General features: G+C 45.2%; 1 protein-coding gene across 4 annotated transcripts in view; it reads left to right on the forward strand.

Annotated features, from left to right (window-relative positions):
* The window catches only part of kcnip4a (potassium voltage-gated channel interacting protein 4a), a 108,411-nt gene that overhangs the window by 73,354 nt on the left and 21,057 nt on the right, over positions 1-14,000 (forward strand). Inside the window, exon 1 of one of the 4 annotated variants that reach the window (XM_062449731.1) lies at positions 8,832-8,975. The exons of the other annotated variants lie outside the window; for them this stretch is intronic. Coding sequence (XP_062305715.1) covers positions 8,864-8,975 — 112 coding nt within the window. The 5' untranslated portion in view covers positions 8,832-8,863. Of the gene's footprint in view, positions 1-8,831; positions 8,976-14,000 lie in introns of those variants that run through there. 4 annotated transcript variants of the gene reach the window in all.

A 14,000-nucleotide genomic window follows, 5' to 3' on the forward strand; every position in this document is an offset into this window, starting at 1 on the left:
TCACTTTAGGTTTTCTTCTTCTCAGTGTGAATATAATATTGAAGAACTGGAGCCTTTTGGCAACTGAGCCCACCTGTTATTTGCATGTGCTAACTATCTGTTTGGCCTGCCAGACTGTTTGCCTGCTACTGTAGTGTGGGCCTCATTACGGAATTCCAAGCTTATGCTTACGGACAAAAGAATACATTATATTGTGTTCAGTGTAATAAGAATTCCAGAACAAAATGGAAATTATTCACAAAGATATTTTAATTAATCTAATCAATTGCTAGAATGCTACAGAATGTGTGCCTTGCCCATGTTGACAGACGGCAGGGTTATGGTCTTGCTAAGCTAGAAATCTTTGCCGTCGTGAGGAACATCTGTAAACAACTTTCAAACGATCACCAGTCTACAAAAGTACAGTTATGGAGAAGACCCCTTACTTAGGTCAGTCACGTGACACAGTGGAGGTTTTGTTGATCTGTGTGCACAAACTAGAGGCCGTCGATCTAAGAGGCAACCTGATGTACAACAATAATGATTGAGCATTGGATTCTGTTGGCCCACAAACTGTCAAGGACAAGCACACAAACGCCAGGGAGAGAATGTCAAATGGATATCCCCAATAGCCTACCAACCAAGCTCCTACGCCTCAAATGCTGGATACGGGGCCCCTGACAGGCCTTGATCCAATCTCTGTTCTGTCACAGACTGAGTAAAACCATCCTAATGTGAGGAGTGATGTATTTGATGCATTATCTGACTCATATTTCACTATACGAGTGATTATGTTAAGCAAATATCCCGTTTTTTACACAGTACTTTTCAACTTTTTTTTCTTTTTCTTTTATGTTATCATAATTATTTTTAATAACACACCTCGTGGATAACAGGGGGATGGGGAAGTTCTTCCTCTGCTGCTGTGATCCTCTCCCAATCGCCCGCTGATATCTAAAAATAGGTGGGTGACACAGCCGAGCACTGAGGGCTCCTTCCTGCAGACACGCCCCCCCCCCCCCCCCCCTTTCAGAGGGTCGATGGTGAGGGTGAAGGCAGCGTGTCACCGGAGTGCAGCAGGAGTCCCTAGTAGCCCCCACACCAGCATCGGTGTAGCTTTCATCAACCACAGGGGTTGTTTTTGGTTGAGGATGCCATCGATGGAGGTGACCCACCATCTGAACCACACCTGATGCTGCGTTAACACATCGAGTTACTCTGACTCTCACCTTCGTACATTTTTGGTTGCTCTGTCCCCTGATCAAAGCATGGCCTGAAGTTATCTGGAGTTATGTATAACACACATAATGACGTGGTTCTGTTGAGGTTTTCTTAGGCTTGAAATTATGAACTGGGGACCGTAATGTTATCTCAAGGAAAAGCTTGGGACTTCCAGACCAGGGTAGACTTCACAGCCAGAGGGGATGTTTTAGCAACGTTTAAACAGTCTCACTTTGCCTGGAGGTTTGCTGGAAAATCTGCCTTCACTGCACATTATTACTTTAGGTTTGGAATTGTCACCTTGGCAGCACTGCCTTCTGTGCCGTAGGCGAGGTGGCCTCACTGTCTCTCCAGAGATGGGGAAAGTGAAGCTCTTGGTTGAGGTGTTGCTCGGCTCCACTTCCTTGTTGTGGAACACACTGCTCTCTCGACGCCACCCGTCTGGGTGCTGCGTCTGGGTGCCGCGTCTGGGCCGGGCGCTGTCATTCCAGCCGTCTGGCCTCCAGATGGACTTGGCAGAGCCGGGGATCGAACCAGCAACCTTCTGATTACTAGCCTGATTCTTTAACCGCTCAGCCACCTGACTCCCCTTGTGTTATTGTCCTAAGAACTGTCTGCCTGTTTACTCAGAGGTGTTCTTTTGCGGGTGCCTGAACTTTGTTACTACTTTGCTGAGAGCTGAGATGGTACTCCGTCTTAGCGCATTCAACACGCGCTTTTTGTGGCGCGCTTTTTGCATCCTCAGAATGCCCCAAAGCTTCGCCCTGAATTTTAGTTATGATTTTCAGCAAATAGCTATGACGTGTCAGAATGTGGGGCTTTCTGCTTTTTGCCACCAGGGGGCACTCAAGTCCGCTGATCTATCCAGATTATGAAGCTGGCAGCTCTGAAGAGCAGCAAACACAATTGCCATCCTCAAAATGTGGCACTGTATTTTTTGCACATCATTACCGAAAGCAAAGGGAAAATTAATAATTTTAAGTGGATTAATCAGTTTTTCAATAAATAACCCTCTGAACACAATGTAAGCCAAAGGCCTTTGTTGCTTTATTAATGAGTTTCAAAGTCTCACTTAAAATGCATAAAAAATTTACATTCTTTTGGGGGATTTCCTAACTGTTTCTTTCAGCTCCTTTCAAAAGGGCTGCATGTTGATTTATAGCCAATGCTTGGAATTGCTACATAATGTCCCTTGAAACACTTTATTCTAAGATTCTGGATAGAAAGAAGCAAAAGGCCATTGTGTTACTATGCGGTCGACCCTCCACGTACAGTATTGTCAGTCAGATTACAGTTCTCCGCCAAAGGCTTATTAGATCCTGAAAAATGAAGTTGGGTATTGCTCAGCAAGAAGCCTTAAAAGTATGCTTGACAAACCACCCAGTGTATTCTAATCTATGTAATGCCTTGAAGCCCCTGGAAGGTGGAATGGCAGGTCTTTTGTTGCGCTACAGAGCTCTCCATTGAATTCTGCCCTGGTAAGCAGTCTCTCTCCTGGGGCTTTCATTTTACAGTATCATCCATCACTTAGAGGAGACACATTCGTTCATGGTTATTTGCTCATTGGCATAGACTCAGCAGTGATAAATAAATAAATACTAATAATATATATATTCTTTTTTTTACAGAGACCCTTTTAATATTTTAATAGTGAGGAACTTTTGGAAATGGGGCTTTCTATGCAAGTGGGGATGAACAACAGACGTTGGGTGCTACCGCACCAAACCAGAGCTCAGCTCTTCAAATCACAGACGGAGGCTTTGAGTTTGGACTTGGGGCGCCTTGATCTTGCCAAACGAACCACACATGGATGTTGGTGGAGATGGAGGTCAAAGGGAAGTCCTTCCTTTGAAAGGGGATAGAAGGGGACGCCTCGGCCAGGGAAAAGTGCTTTTTAGGTCCTCTGTGACAGGATGTGTGAGGGGCACTTTACATGGCTTTCTTGTGACCAATTAGCTGCAGGTGCTCATCCGCCCATGAGCAGAGATTTTTGAAGGCGCCCCTCTGAGTGGTTCATGGGTCAAATGTCGATGTCGAAAGCGCCCTGTCCTCCTCCAGTGAAGAACACTCCCATCATCGAATGTGTCCTTCATCAAAGCATCGCCAAGTGTCTAATCCTCTTTACTTGGTTAGGTATTAGGAATTTCAATTAGCTATATAAATCACTGCTCAACTTGGATTTTGGTAAGCACAGATTTAGTTGAAGAGTGAAGTATTCAGCCGGTTCTTTAAAAAATGTATTTGAACATTTCTGAAAGTGAAGACTGGAACAATGCATGTGGGAGGAAGTTTGATTGAAGAGAATTAAAGAGAAGTGGAGGAGAGCGGTGGAGGAGAGATCCAAATTAGGAAAGGGCGGCAGAATTTCTGATGAGGGTTTCTGTCGTGTGATAACCGCAGGCGTGGCTATTTTGTCTTGATGTGTCCAGGCAACAATTAAATCATGCTGGTCATTAATGAGCTATTACCCAATGTACTGGCTATCAAGTCTGTGATTTAACTTTTCCATTAAGGATATCCCATAATGAACGTTCATCAATTTGCCAAGAAATTGTTTTTCTTGTGCCAAAAATGTAGTGATTACTAGAAAAACACAGTAGAGATCACACCAATGTCAGAGATGGTTCATCCTGTAATTAACAATGATGGTGCTGATTACAACTTCAGCTTGACGATGAATGCCTCCGGTGTTTCCATGGTGAATAATGATAGGAAGGGGTTAATCGAGTTATTACACAGAATAACTGTGTGCTTGTTTAGAAGTGCTTAATCCTTGATATGATATATCAGTGGGTTTCATGTTTTAATTCCTATTCGCCCACAAACACATCTCCAATCTGTTCTAGTCATAAAATATCTAACGTTCATGTCACACCATGGTTAATGATGAGAGAGCTTCTCCAATCTTTGTTGTTCCTTTTAATGTTGTGCCTCTCACAGAGACACTGGTTTCAGCCTGACTGCAGTATCTGGTGTGTGACTTTGTTTGCACATTAGCACAGATGGACCTTGATAAATCAGCTGTGCTATGGCACACAGTGTTTAGTAATTCATTGTGACAAAGGAGAGGGAAAGTGTCTAAAATGTACGATTATTAAAACTCAAACTGATATTCCCTTTAGGGATTCCCGGTTCACACCATTATGGAAAATGGTTGTAGTTTGGTGTATTTGCCTTGTTTCAGGAGAATGATTTTATCGAAGTCCCTGGATTGTGCTTCTGTGCTGTCCTCGCCGCTGAATGTAAACACAGACATGACTGACTGTCAGTACAGACGTGAGTTTCAACAGCCTTTCTTGACTCAATCAGATATCTCTTGCTGTCTCTTTCTCTCTGTCACACATGCACACGTGCAGCCTTGGCGTTTGCCTCAGCGACCCCATGATTTCCTCCAGAGATAAGCGCCTCTATTGATTTCCACTCAGCAGCGAGCCTGGCTGTGCCTCATGTTTGGCCCCCACCCTGAGGGGGGCCCTTCATCTCACCTGCCATCTCCCATTTGGTTTCCTACCCGACTTCCATTTGTCCGCCAACCTATTCAACTCGGAGGCTTGTCGTCAATGTGCCACTGCTGCTGAAGAATGGCGTGGCGGTGTTCAGAAGTACAATGCCAAGCCCTTCAAATGGCCTCCCTGCCCATCTGTCTGCCTTACAGTATGTAGGTGGAAAGCCCATGTAAGCGCTAATGAGGCCAAGACAGATAGAGGTGCAGGTCAATGTTATCAGCCTCGGACTGCTGGCCGGACATGAATACTCTGTGGAAGGTTTCACAGTAGACTGTAATATTGTACACATTGTACAGACTGTGGGACTGTACAATATGTACATGTTTGTGCAATGCATCCAAGCAAAGGGCGTAAGACTGGAATCACTGTAATTCTTCACATAATTGTTCATTGCGTATGCATGCTGCTCCTCTGAAGGGCGCTATGGTTCATAGCTTCTAATTGGCTTCATCTTCACAGACCCTGCCTCTGTAAATATTTCAATGCGCTTTGGAGAAAAATAATAATACCAAAAAAATAATGATCTCACACCAACACTGTTCTGCATGCCTGGGCATATCACTCCTGTTGTGGCATGATGACATCACATGGTCACAGCTCTGCAGGAAGCGTTGGAGACGTGTCGTCCTCCTGCCCCTCGCCTGCCTGCCCGTCATCGTTGTTTTGATTGATGATGTCTAATGTTGAAAACACACACACACACACTCTCACACACGCAGACCTTTAGCTCCTCGTTTTACGCTTGCTCAATTTTTATCCTGCACCCCCAGGGAAAGATAACAGCTGTCCAAAACTCAGACGCATAATTGAAATTATTATTATTATAATTTTTTTTTTTTGGGGGGGGGGGGGGGTTGTTTTCTAGAAGCCAACTGTAGCTAGCAGATATGAAATAATTATAATGTGGTTACATTCTCAATTACACAGACTTTAATGAACTTTTGCCTGATGTGTTTGTTGTTGACCTATTTTATAATCTTTGCAGAAATATTTCCTTCTAAAAAGCAGTTTAACGTCATTGTTTAATCTACAGTACCCTACCCTATATTAGTGATAGAATGTGATCAAATAAATCCATTCTCAACTAAGTGGACATTAACTACTAACTAACTAAATGGGCATTCTCTTTTTCATAATAGTTTAGCTATATTTAGAATGAAATCGCTCTCATGTCATCTTTTTGACATGTTCCTTCACTCCCTCAGTGGAAGGACCCAAGTCAGTGTGACATGGATTGAGGGTGACCTCCACGGTCTCCTCTCAGCCTGTCAGATGGGGAAGGCGAGGGGAGATAAGATCTCACGGCATGGGAGCACATGCTTGTTTGGGGTGGCTGTCTGCCTCGCGGCAGAGGGAGGAAAAAAACCCAGAAAACCCCCCATGTGTTCGGCCCCAGAAATCAATACATTCCATCTGCCGGAGGGACTGGAACAAAACACCTGTGGGTGCGTAACTCGGGCCGTCTCGTTGGCCAGACTGATAAGGAATCCGGGCTGCTCGGGTGTGGGGGTGTCCATAGTTAAGATAATCCATCGATGAAACCAGGAGGATCTTATCTGTGGACAGTCATAGAACTATAGAACAATGAAGAATACGCTCATATCTTCTCCGTCGCGATATCTGACTCTACTCCTACAGCTTGAATTATTCATCTGGCCAGTGACAGTGTCCCTACGTGCTGAAAAGTTTACGAATTGGTCCATCATTGCCGCATGTCGTAATAACCATCAATCTATCAGACTCATTTGCTGGCCCATGTATCACTGTGAGGTTGCTGGAGGAGTTCTAATGTTTAGCATTCTGGCTTTGATTCATGTTTGTTGTTATTGTTGGTTTTATTTAAAGCCAGTCAATATGCAATTTTGTGTGAAGGATAAGGTCTCCCAATAATGCCAGCTCTGCCAACATATGGTCATGAGCTTTGCTCCTCTCGCCTCCATTCCTCGTCTATTTTTCACCCTCCATAGATTATCCTTGGCATGTCCTCACTTTCTTCCTCTGCAATAACATGAGGATGGTGGTGAAGAGGATTGTGGGATATTCCCAGAGGCCCCCAGGGTCCTATAGTCTCCTTCCTCTATAGCTCTCTCCAGATGTGGCGCGCATACCAACGAGCCAAATAAAAGACCGTAGGCCATTTTTATTCACGCCAATATGTTTGGTTTTTATTTTGTATTTTATTTATATATTTTTTAAAGCGGCACCATGCTAAATTATTCAAGTGAAGGCGAAGAGGAGAATATTTGTCATGTGCCCTTGGTGTCTGTCTTGCTTCGAAGAATGAGTGAATGCAGGTATAGATTTACTGGACTGTAGTTTAGTAGCTGTCGAGACACCTCCTGGCCCTTATTACAATATTCATAAGGGTTTGTTTAACTCATGCACTTCACTGGGGTTCAGGTTGATCTTTGCTTATAGTTTTTAGTTTCTGTTGAAGAATAATATATTACAATACACAGATTCCATAACACCTAATGACAGCAGTTTAGACAGGAATAGTACCTTCAGATATATGAAATGTGATCGATCAATGATTTATGCGCCGTTTTGGATTTTGTTTCCAGATCCTCTGTACTTTGATGGGTGCAAAGTTCAATGTCACAATGCATCAGTGCCGGTATTCTAAACAGTCTCCTAGATGCCCAGAAGAGGGCAGTATGTGCGCTTTACACTCTACGGATCACAAGACGCTTAGAACACACACAGACACAAACACAGTTTAATACAGTGTTTTCTGTTACACTTAGACACACTCTGTCAGTATATCAAGCAGTTGCTGTTGTTCCATACCCCCCCCCTGCATTTTCATTTTCATTGAATGAGAGTTATCCTAAAGACAACCAATTAACTTTGAGCTTCTCTGAATAATGTGTTCACCAAGGTTATTGGCAAAGGCTCCCTACTCAAAATAAGTACTTGTCCATACCACATCTTGGAGGGAAAAGAGCATAAACCACTCAGAGATATGAATCCGAGTCCTAAATCACTCAAGTCAAATGTACATGTCATGGGATTTGGACCTGGACTGTTCTGGAATACATGTGTTTTTCACTATTCTCAACTGTGATGGGAGATTGATTGACAGTCAATATTAGCAGCAGTCTTATTAGTAAAAAAGCTTGTATTGGAGTATTCACAAGTAATGACCTACTAGCCCCGAGTCTGAAGTGAAGCCAACTGAATTCTGCCCTTTGGTGTCAATTATTTTGTTTTAGATCTATAGACCGTTGGATCTGGTTCCTAAGAGCTTTCTAGCTGTTTCCTGTGTGTGTGTGTTATGGAATAGCTAAGTGTGTTGATGGATACACACTAATGCCTTACCCTCCTACTCACTCTCTTTTACGCCCTCTCTTTTCCTACTCTCTGCCTCTGCCTCTCCCTCCATCTCCATCCCTGCCCATCTCTCTCCCTCTCCCTCACTTTCCGTCTCTGTCCACTCGTTCCCTCTCAAGCTCCCTCTCTCCATCTTTGTCTCTCTTTCTCTCCCTTGCACTCTTTCTCTCCCTCTTTCCATCTCCGTCCATCTCTTTCTCTCTCTCTCTCTCCCTTGCTCTTGGTCTCTCCCTTGCTCTCTCTCTCTCTCTCTCCTCGTCTCCCTCCCTCTCTCCTGACAGCCTCCCTCCATTCCCCCCTCCCTCCTGTGACTCTGAGCCACGGAGGGAGGGGAGCTCCACAAACTAACAAAGGGAGACGAGTAGAGAGCAGTCTCCTCCTCTTTAGTTCACTCACTCCTCTCGCCTCACACAGAGTGAGAACAGAAGCCCGTAGAAAGTGTTGAAGAGAGGGCGAGATCTCAGGACCAGACTCCGGAGGGCACGCCAGCAGACGCGTCTCTATCTCCTGGGGACTTGATCCTCCCCCAACCCTGCCTCCGTGTCTTAGAGACGCGGATGACTTGAGGAGAACCTCTCTCCCTGTCAGACTGTCCCACCACAGCCACCCTGCCCAGCCTGGATTTGGGGAGCGAGCGGGAGGCGGGCGGGTGCCCAGGGGCCCCCGGGGGCCTGTGCGCGTTGCCGAGCGTGGAGGTGGAGTGGGCGCTGGGGAACTGGAGCGCGGGCGGGGAGGAGGGGGGCGCTGGCGGGGAGGCGGGGTCTGGCTATGGCGGCGGGTCCGGGTCGGGGCATGGCGGCGGGGAGCGGGAGGGCGGTGGAGGCATGCTGAACGCCGTGTGGGATACGGAGGGGCTGCAGACCGTGGCCATCGTGGTGCTGGTGTGTGCCTCCCTCAAACTGCTGCACCTGCTGGGAGTCATCAACTTCTCAGAGGGTAAGAGAGAGATGGGGGGGGGGGGAGAGACAGGGGGATGGGATGGAGGGACGAGAGAGAGAAGAGGGGGAGAGAGGCAGAGAGAGACAAGGGGAGAGAGAAAGATGTGGGGGAAAGAGAGAGAGAGACAAAGATGGAAAGAAAGGAGAAAGATTGAGTTGGAGGTTGAAGAGGAGACATACAGAAAGAAAGGACGAGAGAAGAGTGAGAGACAGATATGGGAAGTGAAGGGTGTGTGAAGGGTGTTCATTGAAAGAGGTGTTACTAACTCCATGCGTTGTGTCAAAAAGTCTCTTGTCAATGTCTATTTACTCGGTTGTGGAACACTGTGTGAATGGCTTTAACGTGAATCTCCTCCTGCCTTGTGCTCTGGACCGCTGTCCTCAAAACTCTGGCAGAGTAATTAGCCAGAAAAGATGCTTCCAGTATGCCAGAAACTGTTACAGAGGATTTGTAGATTTGAGTTCTATAAAAATGTCAAACTGATTTTCCAATTTTAAAGGAAAGAGTGAAGAGAGGGAGGGTGAGAGTGGAGAGAGGGAGAGAATGGCAGGGTCTGGGTAAATAGTTCCTTGGTTTTTGAAGGTTTAAATGTTTTCAAGTGCAGGGGAATCTGAGAGTCTCTGATCTGCGAGTCTCCTCAAGGTTTTTACCCCCCAAACCTTTGCTTCTTGGTTTGTGTTTTTGTGTGTGTTTGTGTGCGTGCACGCGCAGGCACAGAGCCACAATTATGTTTGTGTCCTCTGAAAGCTTGGCACATTCTAAATAGACACTGTAGGTTACTATCACACAATGTGAAACACACACACTGATTTTCTGCACCGGAGAGCTCATTCCCAGTCACACGTTACTAAGTAAGGACTCTACAAGCCTGGCTCCCACTGTGTCTGGAACAAATCAACTATAAACCACAGTTGTCCAATTAAGCAAGGTAGAGACACAGTAAGCACTTATGGCTTAGATAAAAGCCATCAATCAGACTGTTTAATAAACTTGCTTGCTGTCCTCATGTCGACCATTAGTCAAAGGCTGGCAAACCCTGTTGTAGAGCTGTAATTCAGTTATGCCACTAAGGAACAATAGGAACTTAATGAGTAAAAGCCTTCTGAAAAGTCTGGAAATAGTAGTCTGACCTAAGCAATGTGTACTCCTAAAGTTTAACTGTCAATATTTATGAGCTGATTTGACCACATTAACTGTTGAAGGACTGTTTCTTGGTGCCTATTATTAATTCCTTTGTATTTATTGTTTTGCTTTAATTTAATGTTGTCTTTGAATGTACATATTAAAAGCAAAGTATCTAAAAACGCGGCAATATGCATTCATGTAAAAAACAAAGATAGAAACACCCTGGAACAGTGTCTGGACACGTCCGTCTGACACCTGGTCAATAACACGGACAACACCAGATGTGTTCTGAGGAGATTGGGTCGTGGGCGTGTGTGTACCCGTTTGTACCCGTGTGTGTATGTTTTAAATATTGAAATTGACATGCAGTATAGTCTTGGTTGTCCCGTCCCCTGCAGGCTTTATGCTTCTTCTGGCAGAGAGCTGCTGTTCAGTCTCAGAACAATGTAGCTGCCAGTCTCACAGCTCCCCATACCAGCCTACCTCCGCTTCCCAAGGCTGCTCATCTGCATTAGCTCAGACTCGGGTAAACACAGTTCCATTCACCCACTGCTATTGGAATCGAGAAATTCTACACACTAGACTGTGGTTACCACGGGCAATTTGCTACTGGTCAGGGGTCAGGCTGGTAATACACAATCTCTTTCTGTTTTCTAGTTTCTGGCATCAGCATGCACTCATGCCCTGGAATCATGACACCAGGATTCCATCATGCACCAGTAAAACCCACCATGAATACCAGAAAGGTGGATTATACAGAGGAATTCATTTCCGCATGTGGACACACACACACAGTCAGAGACACTCAGTCCCACAAACAGATGCAGACACACACAATCCAAATCCATTCTCTCTCTTCATGCCACACACACACACACACACACACACGCGCGCGCGCACACACGTGTGCTCACCCACCCAGCAGAGCCATCAGAACATAGGGCTGAGCGAGGCCTCAAAGGGAACAGACTAATCAGTGTGTCAGGAGAAGATAAATATTTCTCTGGCTCGGCCACACACACACAGTGGTGTTTGAGAAAGGGATTCTTGTGTCAATTTAACCCTGGAGTTGGCTATTACTGCTTGAGAACATTGAGACCTTCCTGTAAATCTCAGGTCCCCACGGAACCCCCACTCACCTGCTCAGGCAGTCTGGAGGTTCTGGGTTTAGTTCCCATAAGAGCCACACTCACACAACACACTTTATACTACATACATGTAGTATAAACTACATACTAGGATGGCAGTTTTGTTAGTCATACCTCATACGGAAAAGCCAGTGTCTGTCTAGTCGCTACATTCAATTGGTTATATTTCCATCAGCCAAGTCTCAGTGTTTTAACTGTGCCTCTGGAGGGCCGCGTGGCGTGAGCCAACATCGTCTCCAGGGCCCAGAGGAACATACGACCTGCAGGCTGAGTGACGGACAGCCACTCAGCCGGGCATCTACTCTCTGGCGTTCTCACCGAGGTCGACCCTTCACCCAAACCACGCCCCCAGACATGGGTGTCCGCCTTTATAAACGTCCCTGTCTGTAGCTTATTTGTATGCCATGAATGCTTGTTCTGCCGTCCTGCTGTGGTGTAGGAGGGGGTGTTCTGTAGGAGAGTACAGGAGCTGTGCTCTCGTCAGAGCCGCTTGAACTGGACGTTGTCGTCCTTTCTGTGTGATGAGCCCCGTAGGAGTCAAGGCCCTGTACAGCTCTGTAGATGTGAGATTAAGTTGATTTTATTGTGGTTTCAGTGCTGTTATCTGGCTAGTTTCTGTTAAACTACCTTACTGTAAGAAAGTGATGGCTTTAAATCATAACTTTTTATTACATGCTAGGCTTTGAGTGTTTCAATCATCTATTAGGAAAAGAATTCTTTGCCAATCTCATCTTGTTTCAACAGTTAGTTTAAGGCTGTTCATCAACTGTGGTATGACACTGAAAGTTGTCCTTCAATCAAGTTCCACCAGTGACTGTGTTGGTTGAGTAAAGAAAGAATCTAAACAAACCAGAGCTGCCGCTCCTCACCTTAACAAGACCCTCATCCAACCCTGAAGACGGCAATCGACTTCTCCGATTAGCTGCTTTTAACCCAATCGTTTGAGAGACGCCTGTGGACTAGTGCTGATGTGATTCACGTGACCTTTGTCGGTCCTCAGGGAGCCCTCCCCTCAATCCACTTAGGTCCAATCAGTGAGGTGAAGGGCTTGGGGGAGATTTCTAGGACAGTACTCATTATGCAGTATTAGGCATGTTGAGAACCAGGGGGAAAGGAAGAACACAATGTGGAATCCCAGCAATCAGTTCTGTTAAATGTTTCCCAGATAATCAATGCTGCAGGGAGTGACGGAAGATGGCGAGCTGAATTAGATGCAGACTCTTCTGGAACCTGAGGCTAGTTTCTATTGTTGTTTTCTTTTGTTCTTGTCATTTAGCTTGCTTTGTTCATGTGTAGTTGAATAACATCTGCTCCCACAATTTCGAGGAAACACAGCAATAATGCTTCCAACATGACATTACTGTCACATGGGAAGCTAGCAGGAAAGGTGAGCGCTCGTTGTTAAAGGTCTCATTAACTGAAAAACTTGTTTTATTATTCAGAAGACAATTTCTTTTGTTATGCAAAGAACTGCAACCTTCCAGAATGTAATAGAAATTGCAGTTTTAATATTTGTGTTTCCCCTGAGCCTATTCCATCTTTGTTTGGAGAGCTTTGAAGCTCAAGGCTTAATCCAGCTCATCTGCTATTTAACATTCAATCAAAACAATAAGGACTATGTGCCCAATCAGCACTCTTCTAACATTAATTATCCTGCTAAATGAAAAATCCTGCCCCAAGTTCCAGCTCTAGACTGCCCTGTCATTATGCTGTAGGCGTAGGTGTTCTCATGCATAATGCAGAGCTTTAGCACTGTTTTTGTTGTTCTAGATGGATCTTCTTGAATAAGATTTAAGTTTTGCAACTGAATTACTGAATGAATGATGATGACAGCCAACTAACATATGAAAGTCATTGTTCCAAATCTTTCAGGTTCTAGTTATTCAAATGTGCTGGTTAGACAGGAAGCAGGTTGAGGAGAGCTGCTGTTGGTGGGGTGGGCCTACGGAATGTCCACTACGTAAGATTGCCTTTGATAACCACCTCAAATTGAATCCCAAAGCATGTGCACATGTTTCCAGAAGACTGGTTGTTAATCACCAGCAGTGACAGACCCATCCAGCTTCTATATCAGAGAGCGGTGGTTTGCTTTTATCAGAAAATAGAATGGAGTAGTGGGTTAATGAATTCCTTTAGTCCTTTCCAACTAAAATTCTGCTAGTGTTTTTGAAGCAGGACATACATCATTTTGTCACCCTGAAGCACCCGAGAGGCCATGAGTGTTGTGAGGAAGTAGAGCGCCTCAGCGTGCCTGGAAGGCTACTCTCTCAGCCAACTGTGTCCCTGTGGGCTTGATTGGGACTGACAGGCAACTTCGATTCCCCTGGAGTTTCGAGCCTGTGTTCATTTCCTCGTGGCCATACGCCTCACTGTTTCACCCAGGACGTTGCTGGAGTTTGAAGGTTGACTACACCGTGCCTCTCTTTGTGTACCCTTTGTGAACAGACTCTTGAGTCTGGCTGAAATCCAGTTTTCCTTTCTTGTCAGGGCTTTCACCAGCCAACCCTTATTTATTACCTAAGACAATGACAACTGACAACTGTTATAATCATAAATTACAACACTTTCTTTACTGTCATTTTCAGTGCGTGCCTTGGCCCTCTGGTCTGCCATCATGGTGGACTGGGAAATAGCTGCGTTCGAAATAAAGAATCTTGGCAGGTTGGCCCCAAGTCCCTTGCTTTCAAGTGCAGTCACTCACAGCCCATAATTGCAGAGAACAGCACTTTGTAAGTCTCTGGGAGCAAAT

The sequence above is a fragment of the Osmerus eperlanus genome, chromosome 23, assembly GCF_963692335.1.
Source record: "Osmerus eperlanus chromosome 23, fOsmEpe2.1, whole genome shotgun sequence".
Lineage (NCBI taxonomy): Eukaryota > Metazoa > Chordata > Actinopteri > Osmeriformes > Osmeridae > Osmerus > Osmerus eperlanus.